The following is a 26853-nucleotide window of genomic DNA, read 5'->3' on the forward strand; positions in this document are numbered from 1 at the left end:
TTATTGGGAAATATCTGTATATAGCTCTAATTAAGAAAAGAAAGCTCAAATAAATGAGAAATAATCATGGAAGAAATTAAAATGAGACTACTTTGCTAAATTCTGTACAAATAAATTTGAAAACTCCAGAGAGTAACTCAATGCAAAAGAGACAAAAAATTGAAACAGAACAATTGTCATAAAAATAGCCATCTCCCAATTAAGCAGCAGGCTTTCCATGGAGATACCATAACTTAAAAAGAAAATTACAAATAATTATTTAAAACCACCCTAATTAATAGTTTGTTATACATCAAAAGTCTGGGTTAAAAATTATTTTTCCTCAGAATTTTTTGAGGGTATTGCAATACTCCCTTCAGGGGAGGGAGTGGGAGAAAAGTTAATCAGGAATTTAAGTCTAAATGTTTGGGTTGCTAGTATCAGAACTTCAAAATGTATAAACAAAAACTGGACACTTAAAGGGAAGATAGGAAAGTTTGTATTTTCCACAAAAGGTAATTAAAGATTTTAATAACTTTCAGCAACTGCTGGGAAAACTAACAGAAAACATTACACCTTACAATTGCAGAATACATATTATTTTCAAGTGCACATAGGACATTCAGCAAGATATTATGCTGGACTACAACACACATCTATGTAAGTTTTAAAGGAAACAAATCTAAATAAATTTAAAAGAAAGGAAATCACACAGAGTATGTTCTCTGGAATTAAATTAGAAACTAATAATCAGGCCCAGCTGATGTTGCTCAGTGGTTGAGCACTGACCTATGAATCAGGAGGTCACAGTTTGATTCCCAGTCAGGGCACATACACGGGCTGTGGGCTTGATCCCCAGTAGGAGGTGGGAAGGAGGCAGCCAATCAATGATTTTCTCTCATCATTGATGCTTCTCTCTCTCCCTCTTCCTCTCTGAAATCAATAAAAATATATTTTAAAAAATAATCAGGTTCCTAGGGAACCATCAAATACAGGGTGGGGCAAAAGTAGGATTACAGTTGTAACCACTTTTGAATACAATAATTAATTTGCCCTACCCTATATTTGAAAATTAAACTACATCTAACGAAAAAGTCAGAAGGAAAATTAGAATACATTTCAACCCAAATGATAATGAAAATAAAACAATTGAGAAGTACAGCTTTAAATGCTTATCTAATAAAAGAGAAAATTGCAAATTGATTGTACTTTCACTACACTCAAAAGCCACGCCCACCAGCCAATCAGAGCAACTATATGCAAATTAACCCAACCAAGATGGCGGCCGGCAGCCATGGAGCTGGAGCAAGCAGGAGACTTGGTTGCCCCTGCGATGGAGGAAACCAAGCTTCCCTCCTGCTCTGGCCGGTTATGGGCTCCGCTCAAGGCAACAAAGTTTCAATTATAGAAGATAAATAAATCCCAGATACCTGCTTCCAGCCAGCCTCCACTGGGAGCTTGGGTGGCTGGGGGCTGTGGCCAGCCTGCAAACAGCCATCAGCCCCTCACCCAGGCTGGCCAGGCACCCCAGGGGGGACCCCCACCCTGATCCAGGACACCCTTCAGGGCAAACCAGCTGGCCCCCACCCATGCACCAGGCCTCTATCCTATCCTATATAATAAAAGGGTAATATGCAAACTGACCCTAACAGCAGAACGACTGGGAATGACTGGTCACTATGGTACACACTGACCACCAGGGGCCAGACGCTCAATGCAAGAGCTGCCCCCTGGTGGTCAGTGCGCTCCCACAGGGGGAGCTCTGCTCAGCCACAAGCCAGGCTGATGGCTGCCAGTACAGCTGTGGTGGCGGGAGCCTCTCCTGCCTCCTCAGCAGCGCTAAGGATGTCCGCCTGCAGCTTAGGTCTGGTCCCCGCTGGCAAGTGGACATCCCCCGAGGGCTTCCGGGCTTCCAGAGGGATGTCTGACTGCCAGCTTAGGCCCAATCCCCCCCGGGAGCAGGCCTAAGCCAGCAGGTGGACATCCCCCAAGGGGTCCCAGACTGCGAGAAGGCACGGGCCGGGCTAAGGGATGCCCCCGAGTGCACAAATTTTTGTGCACCGGGCCTCTAGTCCTATATAATAAAAGCCTAATATGCTACATGTCTGGTTGGCCATTCAACCAATCAAAGGGTAATATGCTAATGACATGCTAAGGCTGCTCAACTGCTCACTATGATGTGCACTGACCACCAGGGGGCAGATGCTCCAACCAGTTAGCTTGCTGCTGGGGTGTGGCTGATTGGGACTGAGCCAGATGGGCCAGACACACCCTGGAGCCCTCCCACCGTTCCTCCCCAGCTGGCCAACCTCCTGCGTCCCTCCCCAGCCCCAGTGAGGCACTGGTGGGGTCCCTCAGCCTGGCCTGCACCCTTCTTGCTGGATTTGATTTGCTAATATTTTAAGTGTGCATCTATATGTTCACAAGGGATATTGCTCTGTAACTTCTTTTTTAAATATCTTTGTCAGATTTTAGTGTTAAGGCTGTGCTAAACTCAGTTATAAATTGTTCAGTTATAAATTGCAATCCAGGCTGAGGGACACCATCCCCCCTCCCAAGTGCACAAATTTTGTGCACCAGGCCTCTAGTATTACAAATAAAAGGAGGACTAAAAGCAATGATAATTCCACCTTAAGAAGCTGGAAAAGCACAAAGTAAACCCAAAGTCAGAAGAAGGTAGAGAAAAATAATAATAAAGAAAAATCATAGAAAATATTAACAAATACATAAATAGGTTCTTTTAAGACCAACAAATGTGACCAAACTCTAGCTACACTGACCAAGAGGAAAAAAATAAAAACACAAATTATCACTATTAGAAATGAAAGAGAAATAATCACTTCAGGTATTATAGACAATAAGAAAAAAAAAAAGATGATATAAACTTCATGCCAACAAATTCAGCAATACGGATGAACAAATTCCATGAAAGTGATAACTTACAAAATTAACACAAGATCTAATGAAAATTGTAAATAGCCCTATACCGATTAATGAAACAACATAATCAAAAAAATCTTCCTACTAAGAAAACTCCAGGAACAAAATGGTTTCACTGCTGAATTCTCTCAAACTTTAAAGAAGAAAACATCAATCTTACACAACTCTTTCAGAAAAAGGAAAGTTTATAACTGAATTTAGCACAGCCTTAACACTAAAATCTGACAATGATATTTAAAAAAGAAGTTACAGAGCAATATCCCTTGTGAACATACAGATGCACACTTAAAATATTAGCAAATCAAATCCAGCAATATCTAAAGATGATAGATAAGACACCACGTCCAAGAAGGGTTTAATCCAATATCTCAAGGTTGATTTAACTTTAAAAATCAGTGTTAATTTATCACACTAATAAAATGAAGGAGAAAAATACAAAAATATACATAAATTCTATAACTCAGTAACAAAACAAACAACACTTAAACACTTTTTTGTTGTTGTTAGAGAGGGAGAGACAGAAACATCAATTAGGAGCTCTGACCCCATCAATCAAATCCACAACCTGGGTATGTGCCCTGACTGGGAATCAAACTGGGAACCCTTTGGTGCATGGGATGATGCACAACCAAGTAAGCCACACCATATTTAGTAAAGTGGGTAAATAAATATTTGAACATATCACACAAAAAAGATATTTGAATATACAGGCAACATATGAGGAAGTATTCAACAACCCTAGTCATCAAAAACACAGATTAAGCCCTGACTGATGACGCTTAGTTGGTTGGAACATTGTCCCATATACCAATAGGTGGCAGGTTCAATTTCCAGTCAGGGCACACACCTAGGTTGCAGATTCGATCATCCATCAGGGCACGTATGGGAGGCAACTGATGAATGTTTTTTTCTCTCTCTCTCCCATCCTCTCTCTAAGGTCAACAAAATAAAATTTAAATTTAAAAATGCCACAGATTAAAGCCACAATGAGATACTAAAATGTATAAAATTCTGACAACATGTATAAATGTATAAAAGTCTGACAACACCAAATGTTTGCAAGGAGGTGAAGGGTGGGGAACATCTGGCCTGAGGGCCATATAAGGCCGTGAAATCATTTGGTCTGGCTCTGCCAAGGCATTGGGGTGAGTTAATTAAATGTTTGACCAAATATAGCACACAACTTTTTAAGTTCATAATTTCGTATGGCCCTCAAATCTTACCTAATAATAGACAAACATGGTAACTGACCATACCTTCACTACACCTCCCATTGGCTAATCAGCAGGATATGCAAATTAACTGCCAACCAAGATGGCGGCCAACAGCCACGGAGCTGAAGCGAGCAGGAGGCTTGCTTGCTCCAGTGATGGAGGAAGCCAAGGTTCCCCGCCAATGAAAAAAATATCCTCGGATAAGAATTAACAAAAAATAAATAAAGTAAGTAAGTAAGTAAGTAAAATGGTAAAGCGAGACTCAAAATCAGGACTAATTCTAAATTCCACAATCTTTTCACTTTGACCTTATTGTTTAACTACATTTATTCATTCAGCAAATATATGAGTACCTGCCCTGTGTGCCAGGCACAAGTACCAGTTAATAAAAAAGACAAAGGTAGCTTAAGTTCAAGCGAGTATAATTGCTTATCTCATAAGGACACATAAATCACCCTATATTCAAAGGAAATTTGCCAACCACTCAGTATTGCTTCAATGTCAAATTGTTCCTATCAAAAACTATTAAAAGAATCAGTCATAGAAAGACAAAGAGCCCCCTTCCTTTTTCATGGTCTCAGAGGCATCCTCAAACAACAATTTACCTTACTAGCTTCCTAAGGAGTGGAATACAGTACTCTTACCCGATAATTCTACTGTAAGCCCAAAATTAATTAATATCCATATTCCATTTTCCACTAATCTAAACCTATTTTTTTCTTTATTCATTATACTAGAGGCCCGGCACACAAAAATTTGTGCACTCAGGGGTGTCCCTCAGCCCAGCCTGTGCTCTCTCGCAGTCTGGGACCCCTCGAGGGATGTCCACCTGCTGGCTTAGGCCCACTCCCCCGGGGACTGGGCCTAAGCCGGCAGCCAGACATCCCTCTGGCAGCCCAGGAGCTCTCGGGGGATGTCCACTTGCCAGCGGGGACCAGACCTAAGCTGCAGGCGGACATCCTTAGCGCTGCTGAGGAGGCGGGAGAGGTTCCTGCCATCACTGCTGTGCTGGCAGCCATCAGCCTGGCTTGTGGCTGAGCAGAGCTCCCCCTGTGGGAGCGCACTGACCACCAGAGGGCAACTCCTGCATTGAGCGTCTGGCCCCTGGTGGTCAGTGTGTACCATAGTGACCAGTCATTCCCAGTCTTTCTGCTGTTAGGGTCAGTTTGCATATTACCCTTTTATTATATGCCTGGTGCATGGGTGGGGGCTGGCTGGTTTGCCCTGAAGGGTGTCCTAGATCAGGGTGGGGGTCCCGCTCGGGTGCCTGGCCAGTCTGGGTGAGGGGCTGAGGGTCATTTTCAGGCTGGCCATACCCCCTTCAGAGTGGGGGTCCCCCCTGGGGTGCCTGGCCAGCCTGGGTGAGGGGCTGATGGCTGTTTGCAGGCTGGGCACAACCCCTTCAGGATGGGGGTCCCCACTGGGGTGCCTGGCCAGCCTGGGTGAGGGGCTGAAGGCCGTTTTCAGGCTGGCCACACCCCCTTCAGGGTGGGGGGTCTTGCTGGGGTTCCTGGCCAGTCTGGGTGAGGGGCTGATGGCTGTTTGCAGGCTGGCCACAGCCCTCAGCCAACCAAGCTCCCAGTGGAGGCTGGCTGGAAGCAGGTATCTGGGATTTATTTATCTTCTATAATTGAAACTTTGTTGCCTTGAGCGGAGGCCACAGCCAACCAGGGCAGGCGGGAAGCTTGGCTTCCTCCATCGTCAGGGCAACCAAGCCTCCTGCTTGCTCCAGCTCTGTGGCTGCCGGCCCACCATCTTGGTTGGGTTAATTTGCATATAGCCGCTCTGAGTGGCTGGTGGGCATAGCTTAAGGCGTAGCAAAGGTACCATCAATTTGCATGTTTCTCTTTTATTAGATTAGATACCTACTATCTTTAAATTGCTGGTTTACTTTTAAAAAGGTAATAGAAGTATGGAAGGCCTTCATATTTTAACTGAGGGTTTCGACATATTATTATTTCGCCTAGTTGAATAAGATTATTAGCCATTTACATTATTTACTAAACCTCTGATTCAAATCTCAACAAGTCAAATAATACCTTTTAGTTTCAACTAAACAGGCCTCCTCACCATCCCGCCCCAAATTTAGAGACCTAGTAATCTCCAGGAGGTTGCCTAAATTTCCATACCTGAGACACAAACAATATTACTCTTGCAAAACAATAATTCAGAAAGGTACCAGTGTATAATCTAAGCCCTCCCCCCAAGACAAAGAATAAACTCCTATTTACAAGAATTTTTTAAAGGAAAAAACAGACTTTAAAGATATCTGTTCTATTAAATTAGTATTAAATATCTTTTTCTTCAAGAATTAAGCTGTTCTGAAATCTATATGATCCTATTAACCAATGTCACCCCAATTAATTTTTTTTAAGTTGTCATTTCCCTAAAAAAAGTCAGTTTGACATTTACAAAGGCACCTTTCAAATTATATTTAGCAGCCTGCAAGATTTAACCTTTTTTTACAGTCAAGTTTCTTATATTCTGCAGCTTCTCTAATTTCACAATTAGAGCTGAGGATTTATATATAGATAACAAAAGTTCCTTTGATGAAACATTTCAAAAACTGACTGGAATGAAAATTCTAGAGTACTGAGTAGACGCAATAGCTAAAAGTGAAAAGAACAATTATGTTAATGGATTCTTCCATACAGATTACCTGCCTTACTGAAGTGTTCTTATGAATATTAAAACTTATACTGACTGCATACATTTCAAGCTTCAATCAGAATTCAAAACTATACTATAAATATGTCCCACAAAAAGCAGTAAACAGAGTTGTCATCACTCCCAAGAAACCACTTCGGGAGAAAAATTCTTTCCAAATTATAGAAAGCAGAAAAACTGAATGATTACTTTGCCTTAAAAAGAGAGTACCATAAATCTTTCTTAATTAGAAGTGTAGTTATCGCCTTCTTAGGATAGGTTTTATCATAGTTGTGATGCATTCTTATTGCACTTAAAATTTTATCCACAATTACCACTTATGACTATTTTTTCATTACATTAAAATTAATATTATTTTAATATCCATACTCTTTTATTAAATAGAGTACCACAACTAAATTTCACCAGAAAAATACTGTTTTCAATTTAAAATGATTTACCTGATTTGAAATGAAAACTTTGCAGTAAGGGCAAAAAGGCTTACTTCCTTTAAAAACCATCTCATTTAAATGTTCATAGCATACTGTCACATAAAAAAAGTCTAGTTTTCGAGAAATGTATATTAGTATATATGCCTTAGTTATCTTCCAAAAATAGGCCACTGCCTTTATTCCAGGTCCTTACAACAGAGAAAACTCTGTTACTTCAAACTGAACAAAGCTGGGTAAGCAGCTATCCTAATGTTATTAAATAGCTTAGGGGTCATAAAAGATCATTGTCTACTTAGGACCATATGACATAAAAACGTATGCTGCATGTATAATATATATACTATATATGCATAGAATATGTATATTCTAACATGTATAGAATATAGACTATGTATAGGAAAGAGTCTGAAAGAGATAATTTCAAAATGAACAGTGATTATCTCTTGATGATATAAAACCTATAATTCAAATTTTCTATTTTGTTATTTATCTTTTCTAACTTATCTAAAAGAAAGGCTACATTTTTTTTAGACTCCACTGAACTGGTTTCACAGCAGAACTTTTTCTTTATAGGGTATACCTTTCAAGTTCTACTAAGGAAGAATAATTCTGAAGCTCTCTGCCACTTTTCTAAAATGGTCAACATTTCCTGGTACTCTAGTAAACTTGTTCTAAACACAGGATGTTAAACACTTGCTAATTTTTATATGTACCAATTTTTAGATTCTGAAAATCCAATTCCTTATAGATTTACCTTCATCATACATTTCTTCTATTAAATAGGCCTCTGCTCGGTCTTTCAGAGCATTCACATTATCAGGTTCCATCTGTAAAACCTCAGAACACACTCGAATAGCTTCAACAGGCTTCTCATCCTAAAAGTCAATGTGAGAAAATGATTTATGGTTTCTACTCCATATGTTAAGTTCCTGCATTTCTGGGAATGGGTCCACTGTTACCTTAGAAAAGCAGTGGCAAATCCTCTCTTTTGAACGAATTGTATATTCAGAAACACTAGGCTCTGTCTTCATGACAGATTCATACTTGCTGGTCGCATCTGTGTATCTATTAAATGAGCAAATCATGATGAGCAATAAATTCTATTTCCAGAGCCACAGAAAAAACCTCTACTTTTCACTATATGTTGCTTAATCCGTTTACCTGAATGAGCACATGCCTTCAAATACTGCTTTTACTTACTAATCTACAGTAGTAAGGAATGCACTACCTGCAATAAAGAGTTAAGATATAACACACATGACCACAGAAAACGGTAACTCAGAACATACTTGTGAGTACCAATCAAACACCTGATGAAATTCTCATGATTTTGAAACTGAATAAAATACCTTGTTAAATTCTGACTTTATAGAGCACTTACAGCAAAGCAGAGATAAGGTTTTATTTTTTGGTCACTCTAACTTTCATGAAATCATGGAACCCATTACATACATGCTACTTATTTTATATAATGAATGTTAATATTCACAACTAAGTACACAATGTACATCCTTGCAGAAGGAACCTGTTTAAATTGCTAACTTTACTAGCTTTCTAAGGACAATAAAAGCTATTTGGGCATTTTTAAAACTGTTGAAAAGTACTAGTCATGTTACACATTCTAAGTTATTTTCCTCAGTAATGGCAAACTAAAAGATATATAATATGGCACATTATTCTCAAAGTGCTATAATCTTTACCTTTAAATGCAGATGAATTAAAACACATGTCAAAATCTTAGTAGGGATATAGTTCTAAAGTTTTTCATAATGATAAAACAACTGTAGGAAATTGCACAGAGTACACGAGATCTTGCTTTACTTCTTACACCTACATGTGAAGCTACAATTAGCTCAAAATAAAAAGCTCAATTAGAAAATACTACACTTCACTTAAAAAAAAAAATAGCTATCTTCCGGGAAGGTGGAATAAATGTACTTTCCCCAATTTGTCTACCTAGGTACAAATGAATACCCTAGACATTAGACAGTTTTTAAAATATTAAAAGACTAAGAAAGAGAAAGATGGTAGACCAGCTAGGGACCTCTAGACCTGAGGGAAAGCAATGTGGTAAGTCCTTGGGTTTCTCTTTTGCTTCATAGACCCCAGACTTGGAGCTGAGGAAGCCAGCAACCCAGAAATGCTAATTGGTACAAATACACACACATACATAAAACAAACAAAAAGCAAAAACCTGTTGCCCCAAGCCAAAAGACCTGGAAAGAGAAGCTTAACAAGACAGAATAATGGCTCTACACCAGCCAAACACCAGAGAAAATTATGGCACACCTCCCACCCCTCCATCAACGCCAGCAGGTCGTGTGGAGAGCGCCCAGCCTTCTTCCATGGTTAGACTAATGAGCTGTGCCCACATCCATACCAAGGTGCTGTCAGAGAAGGCCAGGTGAAGAGCCAGGACTTTCATCCATGCTGAAAATGAGTCCCCCCCTAAACTCTCACCTACACCAAGTAGTAGCAAGAAGCCCCCACACCTCAAGTATCGATAAAGGCTGAGTGGGAAACTTCTACTTCCACTGCCCACCCCCACTTTGCTGGAACAATGTCAGAAAAACCCAGCCAAAACGGAAAAAACAGTCTTATATGTCCAGGTTTCAATTAAAAACCACTCCCATACCAAGTAACAGATCTCAAACTGAAAAACAATAAATTCAAACACTAACAGGACAGACATGTTTGAATTATCTGACAAAAACTTTAAAGCAGCCATGAAAAAAGCAACAATGATAAACATGTTTAAAGCAAATGGGAAGAAAAAACAAACAAACAAAAAACCAGAATAGCCCAGCCAGCATAGCTCAGTGGTTAAATGTCGACCCATGAACCAGGAGGTCGAAGTTCAGTTCCCCTCAGGGCACATGCCCGGGTTGCAGGCTCGTGCAGGAGGCAGCCAATCGATGATTTTCTCTCATTATTGATGTTTCTGTCTCTCTCTCCCTCTCCCTAAATCTGAAATAAAAACAAAGAAACAAAGATATAAAAGAATAACCAAATTGAATTTTTGCCTCAACAAAGAAACAGAAGATATAAAAGAATAATTTTTAGAATTGAAAAACTGAAATAAAAGGGCCACTGAATGTGTTTAACAACTGATTGAAGGAGAAAGGAAAGAATCGGTGAATTAGAACAACAGAAATTACCAAATCTTAACAGAGAGAAAATAAATGGGGGGAAAAAATGAACAGAGCCCAGGAACCTGTGGGGCTATAACAAAAGAGTTATTAACCTTTAAGTCAATCAGAGTCTAAGAAGCAAAGTATAGAGAGGGAAGGGCTCAATAGCACTCCAAAAAATATTAGCTGGGAACTTACCAAATCTGATAAGATGTAAACCTATATATTCTAGCAATGAAATAAGACTCCAAAAAAGATAAACATAGGAAATGCACATTGAGGCACATCATAATTAAACTCATGAATACTAAAGACAAGGGTAAAAAAATCTTATAAGAAGTTAGAGGAAAATGATACCTTATCTTTAGGAGAAAAAAGCAATTAAAATGACGATGGATTTCTCATCAGGAATCATGGAGGCCAGAAAAAAGTGGTACAATATTTTTCAGGTACTGTAACAAAGGAACTGTTATAACCGAGATTCCTATACCATGAGGGGCAAGAGGGGGGAGGGAGAATCTCTGTATATATCTCTATCACTCTAGAGACTACATTACCTTCTAGTAATTTATATGTCTGTCTCCCTAACTATACCAAAAGCTTCTTAAAATAAAAAACTAGTCATATGCATTTCTGCAACCCCAGGACATAGTCAGGGCTTGATACAGAAGATACTCAATAAGTATTTGGTGAAATATAAATAAATCTGGCAAGAATACTATGCAGTTACTATTATTTATATTCTGCCTTATTTTTTTTAATGTACAGTTTTTGTTAAAGCCCAGTGTTAAGATAACTCCATCCTTGATTGCTAAGGGGTAAAAAAGCAAGCAGTTCAATGGTTCTTTTGTGCCTACAAAGGACACATGAGGGAATGCTGGAGAGTCTAGACAGCATATGCTTACCTGCCATCTCTGATGAGTTCCTCAGCTGACTCAATCAGCTTATTAAGTTTCTTTACTTGTTTATAGTGTGCAAAACATCTTTTATGATCCTGGTCAAGTTTAAGGCATTCACGAACTTCACTGCTCATGTATTAAAAAGAAGAAAATATTCCAAGTCAAAATAATTAATGAGTATTTTTCCTTAATAAAACATTTACAAATATAGAAATTACAATAAAAGGTATTTTGTTGTGTGTAACAATTAAAACATACTGGCTTAATAATTTACCATATATTTGTATATATGGTATTGGAACATGCACACACTTATTAATTCAAATTAAAATGACTTAAGTAGGGTTATACATTAAATACTCCCATTTTGTTTCTACAAATAACATCCCTATTTATTTTAATAAGCATAGTTCATGAAAATAAACTATGTCGAAGTAGAATAACTTGAAATGTATAAATAGATAATAGAATATAAACACAAAATATATAAACAGACAACAGAAAATAAAAACAACCTTGATCACAATTTTATTAATTTAAAATTCAAAAGAAAATAGTATTATGTTACTGCCAACAACAAAAGGATGATGAGATGTGTGAGCAAGAAGAACAGACCTGAGGGATAGTTCATGATCTCCTAGTTGGTAGTACAGTGTGCTGATTTTATAAAAAGCCTCAGTATTGTCATTCTTCAATTTTGATGCAGCTTTTAAGTCACTTATTGCTTTCCTAGGTTCCCCTTCTTTTATAAAACACTCAGCTCGAAGTTCCCGTAGATCAGCATCCCAAACACAAACCTTGAGAAACAAAAGAACTAGACTTTAAGAAAGAAACAAGAAATTATGCACATTTATACTTACACCCCACATATTTTACCTACATATTTATCAATATAAAACATCCTCAATTAATGTGGTAACTTCTATATGGTATATAGTAGTTAAAAATCTGATACAATTTAGATGTGACAAAAATTAGTAAATGTTAATAAAATAATTTCTCTAAGAATATCGTAAATAAATTCTAACAGGGGAAGGATATACATACACTGACAAGGCTCTTTTCCTACATCTTTCAATGGTATAATTGTAAAACTTTGAAAATAAGAACGCATGGCATTTACCAGTAGAAGGTTGTTCCCAATGAAACATTTGATTTTGAAGAGGGTATTCTGTAATTGGATTTTTGTAACCAACAATTCTAATTTCTAGTAAAAAATAAAAATCTAGGCTCTAAATTTGCAAAATATTTTTATTCTACTAATAACTAAGTAAAATTCTCTTTTGTAAAATGTCATCTTGAAATTAAGTCCTCATATCAGAAAAAGAGAAAAAAAGAAAAACAATGTGAGAAGGTGGAAGCTTCATTTCCATTTTATTGAACAGTTTACCATGTGTAGTCAATGCACTGGTATTCTTCAAAATGTAAACCCAAAAGCTTACCAATAAGGTCTGTACACATTTCTTAAAAGTTATGCTAAAGTCATGTTAACTTCTCACATATATTGAGTTATCAAAGACAACATTGGACATCAATTAAATATGAACAACAAGTTATGTCAAAATAGACAGTTTAAATACTGGAAGGTAAAAATTGTAACTGTATTTTTCCTTAATAAAACATTTACAAAATGATTTAACAAAACATGAATTCTACTGGATCACATCACAATTTCCTTTATAAAATTGTCAAAGTGCACATTCTACATATAAGTTTACTGCCAAGATGAAATGAAACTATATATGAAAGTCCTATAAAAATGATAAATATGAATTATGATTGCTTTCATATGAATATTTTAGTAAACTTCCTTCTGAAACCACTTGTCTTTCGTAAGTCCTTCAGAGGCAACGAAACTATAGACTTTGTTTTCCCAATCTAGAACTGTCTGGATCCTATCAACTCCTTCATCTGCCTTCTTCCCTAGCAACTTCTCACTCCTCTTTCTTCCCAAACATTATTTTTCCTTTTTCTTAACCAACTCTTTCATCTTGTACCCCATTATTTAACCTCTAGAATTTTCTTCCCCACTCCCCCCCACAAAAAAAGTCAAGTAAAAATAGCAAAACAAGCAATGTGTAAAAACATATAACTCCTATTTCATAGCACATTCATTACATTTACTGAAAACTTCAGTTCCAAATTTTGTTCTCTATAAAGACCATGTTTCTCTTAAGAGCCAAAAGCCCAAGGACAGTCTGATTTTATACTATTTAGGTTTTCTGTGGTACATTACATCAAAGTATATAAAGATGCCTTATTGTAAAAAGCAGTATTAGGCTTATCAGCTGCACTACTTAAGAAACTTACCTCTAAAATCTTGTCAAGGGAGGTGATAGCACCAATATAATCTGAGTTTTCAAAAGCATCAAGGGCCTGTGAACGCAAACGCTGCATTTCATCAGATTTTATAAGTTGGGATTGGGCTTCCTTTTCTTCATTTTCACTTGGATTAGATTTGAGCTATAAGAATAATAAATCAAATTAAACAGGGTTACCATCTCTTAAGTCTAAAACCCATAGCATACGCAATAATCTAACCGTTCCTAATTAAGTTCACTGGGGAGAAAGGAATGACACACAAGCAGAACTGGCTTGTCTTGTCCACTGACGTGCTCCTGGTGCTGACCATCATGGAAAGCAACCGCAAAGGCACCTCCCACCAGTGTGGTGCGCATGAGCAAGCAGTGGAGCGAGGGTCAAAGACCTGGAGCCCCAGACACAGGAAGCAAATCTATTTAGGAACATGAGAGGGTAGAGAAGAATGAAGAATAAAGGAAAGCAACACTCTCGCTTTCTTATGTATAGCTCTAGAGAAAATAATGAGTTTTATGTATTTTGCTTTCTAGTTATACTTCCTAAGTATTTTTAAGTATAAAATAATTTTACCAAAATAATAAAAAAAACACAGGAAAAGAGAGACAGAGAGGGCATTTTTTAGAGCTTATAAGACAGAAAAGCATTTGATGCCAGAGGGGCTAAGATATAATAAGAAAGAATATACAAGGAAAAATAAGAGTATTAGTAATACCTTATTTAAAAGGCTTATGATGTGGTTTTAAGAGGTTTACACATTGTTCTTTTATTTTAAACAGGAGGCCCAGTGCATGGACTCGTGCACCAGTAAGGTCCCTCGGCCCTGCGGGGATAGGGCTGAAACCGGCAGTCCAACATCCCCAGAGGGATGTAGTAGTGTGCGAAGTGGCAGGCAGCTGGGAGGAGCCTGAGCCCGGCTGGGCGCTGCACCGCTCCCACTCATCCCAGCCCTGCTGTGCCCACCTGCCGCTAGGTAAGCTCACTGCCGCTCTGCTGCGGTCTCGCGCCAGTCCCAGGGCGATACCAGCACGCCCATGACCAAGAAGCTGCCCAGTCAGTCCTGATGCCAGTCCCGATCCCAGTCACTGTCCAGATGGGGGAGGGGCACTCAGGAGGAATGTCCACGTGAGAGGCTTACACAGCTGCAGGAGCCTGTCAGTCAGCTGAGCAGCACTCCGCTGTGGGAGCACAGTGATCATCAGGGGGCTGCTCCTGCATTCAGCACCTGCCCCCTGGTGGTCAGTGAACGTCATAGCAACTGGTCGAATGCTTAAGCTTTTATATAGATAGATATTTTTATTGATTTTGAAAGAGAGAGGGAGACGAGGAGAGAGAGAGAGAGAGAGAGAGAGAGAGAGAGAGAGAGAAAGAGAGAGAGAGAGAGAGAGAGAGAGAGAGAGAGAGAGAGACATTAATGTGAGAGCAGAACATTGACTGGATCAGCTGCCTCCTGCATATCCGCTACCAGGGATCGAGCCTGCAATCGGGCATGTGGCCTGACCAGGAATCAAACTGGCAACCTTTTGATGCACAGGATGATACCCAACCAACTGAACCACACCAACTAGGGCCTTTGTCTCTTTTTTAACAACATTATCCATGTACAATTTATATATCAAAAATTCACTAATTTTGGGTAATTCTATGATTTTTAATAAATTAACCATGCATGCAATCATCTCCACATTTTTAGACCATTTATGTCATCCCAATAAGATCCTTTGTGTCTGTTTGCAGTTCATCCCTGCTCCCAGCATGGTCTCATACACAATGACTCTTAATAATTTCTTCCTCCAGATGGAAAACACTTAGCTTAATGGCTCAGAAAAATTAGGTGCGACATTAAAAGCTGCTGACTTTTAACAACATAAATTGATGAACAAAAATAGATTCAGAGACACAGAAGCATCGAACAGACCATCCAACCTCAGAGGGAGAGCAGGGGAGGGGATGATAAGAGATCAACCAAAGGACTTGTATGCATGCATATAAGCATAACCCATGGACACAGAAAGTACAGGGGGTGAGGACATGTGCTGGGGGGTGGGAATGGCCAGGGAGAGGTCAATGGGGGGAAAAGAAGACATATGTGATACTTTGAACAGGATTATATATTTATTCCTCAGACTTTACCTACCATCTATTAAAGTGATTCTTTGATGTCAGCCACCAAGTATTAATTCAAGAACTGTGATTCTTATATACACAAATGAAATATTTTCCCTTTTATATATAAAATTATGTCTTCCTATAAAATATAAATCGAATATATTCACTCAGAATAACATGTTCAAAGAGCCAAACACAAATTTAACTTACCACTTTTTTAAAATCATCTTCTGCTTCATCAAGTTTTCCTTGTTTGAGTAATAAGTGGCCTCTCTGTAATCTTGCCTAGAAAAAAATAATAGAAAGGTGTTCTGAGTACTATGCATTTCTAAATGTTCTTTAAACACAAAGAATAAAATTAAATAAGCTAATGAAGTACTAATGAAGTAATTATTTTCCAATGCCTATTTGATTTGGCACTCTAAGAATATTTCCTGGAACCAACAAATATGTTTAATTTTTGATAAAGTATGCTTCCTTAAAAATACTTTCTGCTATACCCAAAATGTTGAAAACATTTGTCCATACAAAATCTTGTACATGAATGTTCACAGCAACAGCCAAAAAGTGGAAAACAATCCACATTCCCATCAACTAATAAATCAATAAGCAAATGTGATAAAATCCATACAATGGAATTATTATTCAGCTATAAAAAGGAATAAAGTATAAGAACCTTGAAAACTTTATGCTAAGTGAAAAGAAGTCAGACATAAAGGGCTATATAATAGTAAGATTTCATTTATGTAAAATATCCAAATTCCATAGAGACAGAAAAATAAGTGGTTGCCAGGGGCTAGGGAAGATATGATAATTACTATTAATGAGTACAGGGTTTCTTTTTTAAATAAATACACACACATACACACACACACACATACACACGTACACATCAGTGAGGAAGGGAAAGGGGAAGAAGGGTAGAAACTTCAAAGATGAGAGAGAATCACTGATCAGCAGCCTCTTTTACAGCCCCCACCTGGACATGTGCCCTGAGTGGGAATTGAACTATGATCTCCTGGTTCATAAGTCGATGCTCAACCACTGAGCCACCCTGGCCAGGCTACAGGATTTCTTTTTGAGGTGATAAAAATGTTCTGGAACTAGACAGTGGTAACACTAGCATAACCTTATGGATATATGGGCAGTGCCCAACTTATGATGGTTTGACTTTAAATAATCAGCCTGAGGGTCAGATTCACCCACAGGTGTGCTAGCAGCAATTAAGGCCCAACTACAAAAGGAAGGCACATATAACCCATACTGGGGACATCCCTGGAGAACCTAGCTCAAATGGCCAGTGAGACTGTGCCACTTAGACCCACAGGACACCTTTTACATAAGGCCACTCTGTCAAGACTGGGAGACATAACAGATTTACCTAACACATAGAAACAAACAAAGTGAGGAAACAAAGAAACATGTAAAAAATTCAAGAACAAAACAAAACTCCAGAAAAAGGACTAAATGAAATGGAGCACTCTACCAGATAAAAGAGTCAAAATACTGATTTAAAGGATGCTCAATGAACTTGGGAGAAGAAAAGATGAACTCTGTGAGAAGTTCAACAAAAAGATAGACAACATATTTTTAAAAGGATATAGAAAACATTAAAAAAAACCTATCAGAATTAAAGAATACAATAACTAAAATGAAGAGAACAGTAGAGGGTATCAACAACAGATTAGATGAAGCAGATAATCAAATCAGCAATCTGAAAGAAAAGGTAGTGAAAAAACCCAATTGGAACAGCAAAAATAAAAAAGTTTTAAAAAATAAGGATAGTTTAAGGAACCTCTAGGAAAACATCAAGCATACCAACATTCATATCTTAGGATTAAAAGCCTATTTGAAGAAAGGAGTTAAAAACCTATTTGAAGAAATAATAACTGAAAACTTCCCTAACCTGTCAAAGGAAATCAACATAGAAGTCCAGGAAGTGCAGAGAGTCCCAAACAAGATGAACTCAAAAAGGCCACAAAAAGATATGTCATAATTAAAATGTCAAAAGTTAAAGACAAAGAGAGAATCTTGAAAGTAGCAAGAGAAAAGCAGATAGTTAAGTACAAGGGAATTCCCATAAGACTATCGGTGAATTTGTCAACAGAAATTTTGGAGGCCAGAGGAACTGATATTAAATAGTCAAAATAATGAAAAGCAAGGATTTACAACCAAGATTCCTCTACCCAGTCAGGTTTATCATTTAAAATCTGAGATAAAGAATTTCCCAGACAAGAAAAAGCTAAAGAAGTTCGTCACCAACAAACCAGTATACAAAATATGTAAAAGGGACTTCTTTAAGTAAAAGGACCAAACGTGAATAATTTAGAAAAGAAAAAAATCTCACTAACAAAGGCAAATCCTTAATAAAAGCAGTGGATCAATCCTATATAATAAAAGCCTAATATGCAAATTGACCAAAGGCGGAATTACTGGTGGCTATGACATGCACTGACCACCAGGGGGCAGACGCTCAACGCAGGAGCTGCCCCTGGTGGTCAGTGCGCTCCCAGAGGGGGAGCGCCGCTCAGCCAGAAGCCGGGATCACAGCTGGCGAGCACAGTGGCAATGGCAGAAGCCTTTGCTGCAGGAGGGCGGTAAGGAGCGAGGGGTTCCAGACTGCGAGAGCCCCGGACTGCAAGATGTATGTCTGACTGCCGGCTTAGGCCCAATCCGGCCTAAGCTGGCAGGTGGACATCCCCCAAGGGGTCCTGGACTGTGAGAGGGCACAAGCCAGGCTAGGGAACCCCCACCCCCAGTGCACAAATCTCATGCACCGGGCCTCCAGTAAATTATAAAGCTAGTACAAAGGTTAAAAGAAGATCATGTGTAATTACAACAATAAATTTAGGAATACACATAAACACACAGAAAATAAGTAAAAAACAACGCCAAAAACATAAACATGGAGGAGATGAGTAAAAATTGTACTGGTTTTAGAATATGTTCAAACCTATGTGACCATTAACTTAAAATAGACTACTTTAAACATAACTTGGTATATATAAAGCACATGGGAACCATAACCAAACATTTACAAGAAATATACAAGAAATAAAGAGAAAGGAACCCAAACGTAACACTACAGAAAGTCATCAACATACAAGGGAAGAGCCAAGAGAATAAGAACAGAGAACCATAAAAACAATCAGAAAACAATTAATAAAACAGCAATCACTAAAAACCTATTAATAATTTCTTTAAATGTAAATGGACTACATGCTCCAATCAAAAAACATGAGGTGGCTGAATTGATTAAAAAACAAGGCATACATATATTGCCTATAAGAGACCCACCTCAGATCAAAAGATGCGCACTGACTGAAAATAAAGGGTTGGAAAAAGATATTTCATGCTAGTAAAAATGAAAAAATAAAAAGGTTGGGGTAACAATATTTATATCAGACAAAACAGACTTTAAGAAAAAGGCCTGGTGCGGCTCAATGGTTGAACATCAACCCATGAACTAGGAGGTCACCAGTTCGATTCCCAGTCAGAGTACATGCCTAGGTTGCAGATCAATCACCAGTAGGGGGTATACAGGAGGCAACCAATTGATAATCATCACTGATGTTTCTATCTCTCATCATTGATGTTTCTCTCTCTCTATCCCTCTCCCTTTTTCTAAAAATCAATAAAAACATTTTTTTAAAGAAAAAAAGCCATAACAAAGGATAAGGAAGGGTATTTCATAATGATAAGGGGATTAATACAAGAATGTGTAACTCTTAAAAATATATCCACACCAACACAGGAGAACCCAATATATAAAGCAAACTTTGACAAACATAAAGGGAAAGATCAGTAGTAATACAATACAGTAGGGGGCTTTAACACCCCACTGGAATCAATTGATGGATCACCCAGACAGAAAATCAACAAGGAAACTGGCCTTAAGTGACACATCAGATTGAAGGGATTAAGTTGATATTTTTAGAACATTTCACCCAAATGCAACAGATCATACATTCTGTTCAAGTGTACATGAAACATTTTCCAGGATATATAACCTACTGGAAACAAAACAAGTCTCAGTAAATTTAATAAGACTGAAATTATATCAAGCATCTTCTCCAATCACAATGGTATGAAATTAGAAATCAATCACAAGAATAAAACTGAAAAACACAAACATGTGGAGGCTAAATAACATGCTACTAAACAATTAATGGGTTAACAACAAGATCAAGAAGAAAATCAACATACACTGAGAGACAAAAGAAAATGAAAACACAACCACTGAAAAAATCAATGAGACACAGCCAAAGCAATTCTAAAAGGGAAATTCATACCAATGTAGGCCTATGCCAAGAGACAAGAAAAATTTCAAATAAACAATCTAAGTTTACATATGGGAGCATTAGAAAAAGAAAAACAAAGTGATTAGAAAGAAGGAGATAATAAAGGTCAGAGTGGAAATAAATGAAAGAGACTTAAAAAAACAACAGAAAAGATCACTGAAACTAAGAATTAGTTCTGTGAAAAGATAAACAAAATTTAAGGACCTTTAGCCTAATTCATGAAGAAAGAGAGAGAGCCCAAATAAATAAAATCAGAAATGAAAAAGAAGTATCAATAGACATCACAGAAATATAAAGGATTATTTTAAAAACACTATGAAGGCCCTGGCCAGGTGGCTCAGTTGGTTGGAACATCATCCTGTACACCAGAAAGTTTGCGGGTTCAATTCCCGGTCAGGACACATGCCTGAGTTGCAGGCTCAATTCCCAACAGGGAGTGTGCAGGACGCAGCTGATTGATGTTTCTCTTTCATCGATGTTTCTATCTCTCTCTTCTCCCTTTCTCTGAAATCAATAAGCACATATTAAAAAAAAAAATCATACACCATGGATCAAGTGGAATATATTCCTGAAATGCAAGTTTGGTTCAATATTCACACATCTATTAACATGATACCCCACATAAAACCAACTCAAGAATAAAGATCATATGATCATTTAATAGGTGCAGAAAAAGCATTTGACAAAATCTAGCATCCACTTATGATAAAAACTCTCAGCAAAGTGGGGACAGAAGGAATATACCTCAACATAATGAAGGCCATATATGACAAACCCACAGCTAGCATCTTACTCAAACTTTTTCTTTAAGATCAGAAACAGGGTAAGAATGTCTACTTTCACCACCTTAATTCAACATATTATTGCAAGTCCTAGCCATAGCAATCAGACAAGAAAAAGAAAGAAAAAGGCATCCAAATTGGAAAGAAGAAGCACAACTGTCATTATTTGTAGATGACATGCTATATATAGAGAACACTGAAGATTCCACCAAAAAACAATTACAATTAATAAGTGAATTCATTAAGCAGGATGCACAATATTCAGAAATTAATTCTATTTCTATACAGCAATAATGACTACCAAAAAGAGAAATTAAGAAAATAATACTATTTACAATTGCATCAAAAAAATAAAATATCTACGAAGAAAGTTAAGAAGGAACTAAAAGACCTTGGAAAACTATAAGACACTGAAGAAGACACACAAAATGGAAGGATATACAATGCTCTTGAACAGAAACAATTAACATTGTTAAAATGTCCATACTATCCAAAGCAATCTATAGATTCAATGCAAACCCCATAAAAATACCAATGGCGTTTTTCACAGAACTAGAACAAATAATCCGAAAATGTATATGGAACCAAAGAAGTCACCGAATAGCCAAAGCTATCTGAAGGAAGAAGAATAAAATTAGAAGTATCATGCTACCTGATATCAAACTACACTACAAGGCTATATAATCAAAACAGCATGGTACTGGCACAAAAAGAGATTCATAGATCAATGGACAGAACAGAGAGCCCAAAAATAAATCCACACCTATATACTCAACTAGTCTCTGACAATGGAAGCAAGAATTTACAATGGGGTAACAACAGTTTCTTCAGTACATGGTGCTGGGAAAACTGGACAAATACATGCAAAAAAAAAAAAATGCAACTAGACCACTTTCCTATACTATATACAAAAATGAAATAAAAAGGGATTTAAGACTTATATATAAGGTCTGAAACCATAAAACTCCTATAAGAAAATATAGGCAGTGAACTCTTTGACATCGCTCTTAATAATATTCTTTTGGATATATGTCCTCAAGCAAGGGAAACAAAAAATAAATAAACAAATGGAACCACATCAAACTAAAAAGTTTTTGCACAGCAAAGGAAACCATCTGAATGGGAGAGTCACCAATGATACATCTGATAAGGAGTTAATATCCAAATTATGTAAGGAACTCAAACTACTTAACACCAAAAAAAAACAAAAAACAAAGAATCTGATTTTTAAAAATGAGCAGAGGCTCTGAATAAACATTTCTCCAAAGAGCATATACAGACAGCCAAAAGACATATTAAAAGATGCTCAACGTTACTGATCATCAGGGAAACACAAATCAAAATCACAATGAGATGTTACCTCACACCTGTCAGAATGGCTATCATCCAGAAATCAACTAGCAAGTGTTGGTGAGATGTGGAGAAAAGGGAACCCTCGTGTACTGTTGTTGGTATGGTGAATTGGTACAGCCACTATGGAAAACAATATAAATACAACTACCAATTCCACTTTTGGTATTGATATGAAGAAAACCAAAACACTATTTTGAAAACGTGTGCACCCCGATGTTCACTGCAGCATTATTTACAGTAGCCAAGATATGGAAGCAGAGTAAATGTCCACCAACAGACGAATAGACAAAAAGATTTGGCATTTATTTATATATACATTGGAGTTTTACTCAGCCATGAAAAAGAATGAAATCTTGCCATCGGTGACAACATGAATGGACCTAGAGGGTATTGTGCTAAGTGAAAAAAGTGAAAGAAAAATAACATTTGATTTTACTTATATGTGGAATTTAAAAAACAAAATAAACAAACAAATAAAAAAACTCACAGATATAGAGAACAAATCCATGGTTGCCAGATGGGAAGATGGTTGAAGGGGAAGGGTGAACAAGGTGAAAGGAATTAAGAAGTACAAAATTAAGAAGTATAAAAATCATGGGGATGTAAAGTATAGAATAGGGAATAGAGTCAATAATCTATAATAATAAAAGTGTAATATGCTAATTAGACCAGACAGCCGAGCGACCTTCTGGACAATCTTCTGGATGAAGCTGGGGCTTCAAGGGCTGAAGCAGCCGCCGCAGCTGCGAGGGCCAAACCCCTTGCATGAATTTCATGCATCGGGCCTCTAGAATTCTAATAACTGTGTATGGTGTCAGATAGGTACTTTGATATGGCTCTTAGCAATATTTTTATGAATCCTTTGTAAAGTATATAAATGTCTAATCACTATGTTATATACCTGAAACTAATATTGTATGTCAACTGTAATTGAAAAGTTAAAATTAAATTTTAAAAGAGAGAAACTACATACATATTCCACTAAAACTTTTGTTACTTTTATGATACATAAAATTTCCCCAATTCCCTGTTAAGTGCATTAACACACATAAAAAGCAATACTAAAGCTTCTTCAATCAGCTAATAGCTACTATAGTATTAGGATAATGAGCTACTTAACCTTTGTGAAAGGTTGTGCTTAGCTAGATAAAGTAATATGTGAGAATAAACAAGTCATCTTTTCTGTCAATAAACAGTTTAGGCAGCCGCCATGTTGGCCACATGACGTGCAGCTCCCTGGGGGCTGCCATCTTCAAACAGCAAAGGCCAACTCCTCCTTTTGAATTAGCCAATTGAGCAAGACTGTGCGCCTGAGCTCCAATCAAAAGTGAGGGACAGGTCACGTGTGCCAGGGATTAAAAAGCCTGCTAGGTGTGCGCGCGCTCCAGACCATGTGCTGAGTACCCTTCTACATAGAAGTAAAGATGTTTGCCTTGCTGCCTGGCTCCCGAGTATGTTTTGTGTTCTACCAGGACCCCTGAATTTGGGACTCGCCTTATTTCTTCCAAACAGATTAAAGAAAATTAGATACTTGGGAATTCCATCTTAAAATAATAGTAACATTTCAAACCAAACATTCACCCATATCTAATTATCTCAAATTCTGTTTGGAATATGGCAGGTTATAAACAATAAATGAGTTATCAAATTAATTTTGAAACCATCTAAATGGCCCTATTATTTTAAGCCATTACACTGAGCTACCAATTGTCAAAATATCCCATTAGGTTGTAAATACCTCCACTTCTGAAGTCTGTGTGTTGGTTCCAGGGGAGAATACTGTCTAATTCACTACAAACCACTGCTTAGTTATCTCCTTTTCTTTATTTTTCCTGCTACTGACTAATTGAAACTGTCATTAGTAACCTGACAGCCTCTTAATTTAACAGCCTCTTCATCAACTCATTTCTCAGCCTCACTTCTTGCGCCCTGCACGCCATCCTCCACACAGAGGTCTTCCTAAATGACAGAATGAACATCACTGCCATGCTTCTAAAAATTATCTAATGTACCCACTGTCCCTCTTTCACAGACCTTTGATGTCAGGGACTTTAGAGGGTTCTTACTGCCCAGGCCACTACATCATAGTGGCTTTCTATATCCTCCAGCCATGCCTACCCAGCATGCCAGTCCTCACCTTAACAAATTCCCTCTTCCACGTTCCCTAAAATTAAACCTTAAAGAAAGTTTAGATGCACTTACTGCAGTGAAATCCATCTTCAATTCAATCACTTTAGTTAAATCAGGAAGTGCTGCTTTTGATTTTCCCATAGCTAAAAAGGCAGTAGCTCTTCTATAGTAAGCAACATAGTTATCTGGGTCTCCATCTGAAAATTAAAATAATAAATATTAGCGCTCAGTAATTTATTTTAAAAAACCAAGTCACCTAAACAATATTAGAATTTGCAATTCTATTAAGAAAGGTTAATTAAGAAAAGAATTTCTTCATCAATAATGAATCATGTTGCCTAGCAAGATCACTGCAAATAAATCCAGAACAAGGGTCAGCAAACCGGCCTCTCAGCCAAATCCAATCCACAAACTGCAAGTTAAAAATAGTTTTTACATTTTTAAAGAGTTGTCAAAAAAAAAAAAAAGAAAGAAAAATATTCAACAAAGCCTACAATATTTATTATCTAGCCCTTGAGAGAAAAAGTTTGCCAACCTCTGGTCTGAAATACTAACTGTATTCAACTCATAACTTTGTCTTTACTGACATTTTCTTAAGTAAAATACTGATTGAAAATATGGACTATGAACTTATTCACAGGACTTTAGAAAATTATAGACTTCTAATTAAATTGATATTGTGCAACCTCTGCTCCTTCACAAACTCCAACTAAAATGGCAGTGAAAAAATAAAGGTACAATCCTTAGACAAAAAATGAGTGAGAGTAAAGAGCAAAACTAGAGAAGTCAAAAATATCTGAACAAAGGAAAGCAGATGGATGAGTTAAGTTTTTGAGCTAATTCCACTCTGCTCAGTACCTACAAATTGGGGAAGGAATGAATTCAATTAGAAGCAAACCTCGTGTTGCTGAACAAACCTTCCAGAAAGCAACTTTGAAATATAAACAAATATATATACAAATGTTAAAATGATCAAATCTGGCCATCTTATCTTTTAAAATACATATATGCACACAGAAGTTCATCATTTTAAAACTTACCACTAAAACTCACTAAAAGTTCTATCCTTCAAAGTCCTATCATTTAAAACCAAGTAAAAAAAAAAAAAAGTCCTATCATTTGAAAAACATTACAGTATGGAAATCTATATGGCAGAACAGTATACCACAGTTTTGAGCAGTTGTAAATGGCACTGAAAACTACCTAAGTGCTGCTGGGGGAATGTGAGGCAGGAGGAAAGAATACCATATGTGCAAGAAGATATACAAATGGTCAATCAGCATATGAAAAGATGCTTAAGATCACCAATCATCAGGGAAATGCAAATCAAAACCACATCGAAATAATACTTCATACCCATTAGAAGAAAGGGAGGGAGGGAGGGATACTATTGATGGAACATAAGATGGTGCAGCTGCTGTAGGGGAGTTCCTCAAAAATCAAACATAGAATTACCATATGCACCACCAATTCTACTTCTGGGTATATACCCAAAGTATTTTCTTCTTTAAACTGTCCATGTATTCCAAAGTGTTTCACAATGAACATGGAGTACTTTCATATTCATTAATTTAAAAAAAAGAAAAAGAAAATCTCCATGACTTATTTACACTAAGCAAAGACTAAGAAATACTAGAAATAACATGATTTAAGGCTTGGCATTTAAACCACACACCATTATCTTGATATATTCAAAATTCTATTATACCATATATATACTAGTATATATCTACATCCTATATAATAAAAGACTAATATGCAAATTGTCCCCTCGACAGGGAGTTCGGTCGCTCAATATATCTACATCCTATATAATAAAAGACTAATATGCAAATTGTCCCCTCGACGGGGAGTTCGACCGCTCACTATGACGTGTGCTGACCACCAAGGGGCAGTGTGGAACATGGCAGGTGTCGGTGGTGCAGTGCTGGCAGCGGGTGGTAGTGGAGGCACTGCTGGCCCCAATGGGCCCAGATGAGAGCAGTACCAGTGGTGGCAGCTTGGGGCCGGGCTGCCACCCGGTACCCAGGCACTGAGGGAGCCGGATGGGAGCCCAATCATCCTGCTGATCGCCCTGTAGACAGCAACCAGGCAGGGCTGCCGTCTGGCTCCCAGGCACTGAGGGAGCCAGGTGGGGACCCAATGACTCAGGCGGAGGGGGGCGAGTGGGGGCCCAGGAGCCCAGTTGCTGCCCAGGACCCAAAGGTCAGCTGGGACCTGCCCATCCATGCCAGATGCTTGGGCTTTGATCGCCGGCCAGGCCTAGGGACCACACTCATGTACGAATTTCATGCACCAGGCGTCTAGTGTGTATGTGTGTGCGTGTGTGTGTGTATATATATAACATACATATATGTGTGTGTGTGTATATATGTATGTGTGTGTATATATGTATACATATATATATATATACACACACACATATATATCTTACTGCACCTAACACCACTCCCAATATCAATTATTTATATACACACTTCTGTCTAGAGAAAATAAATTCCTTGAGTGAATTTGTTTTCGTGTGTCCATAGCTAATACCTGACCATTCTCCCATATGAAATTAGCAATGGCATTTTCAAAAGCAGATGTGGCTAATTTTAA

At 37.7% G+C, this 26853-nt stretch overlaps 1 protein-coding gene across 2 annotated transcripts in view; it reads right to left on the reverse strand.

The window, feature by feature from the left end:
* Positions 1-26853, reverse strand: part of DNAJC3 (DnaJ heat shock protein family (Hsp40) member C3) — a 68537-nt gene that overhangs the window by 12557 nt on the left and 29127 nt on the right. For both annotated transcript variants that reach the window (XM_081083211.1, XM_081083212.1), the window contains 7 exons: positions 24325-24449; positions 15897-15971; positions 13572-13724; positions 11877-12058; positions 11268-11387; positions 8191-8296; positions 7986-8106 (listed from right to left, as the gene is read on the reverse strand). In XM_081083211.1, coding sequence (XP_080939337.1) covers positions 7986-8106; positions 8191-8296; positions 11268-11387; positions 11877-12058; positions 13572-13724; positions 15897-15971; positions 24325-24449 — 882 coding nt within the window. The remainder of the gene's footprint in view (positions 1-7985; positions 8107-8190; positions 8297-11267; positions 11388-11876; positions 12059-13571; positions 13725-15896; positions 15972-24324; positions 24450-26853) is intronic.

Source organism: Myotis nattereri, assembly GCF_964212035.1.
Source record: "Myotis nattereri genome assembly, chromosome: 2".
NCBI lineage: Eukaryota > Metazoa > Chordata > Mammalia > Chiroptera > Vespertilionidae > Myotis > Myotis nattereri.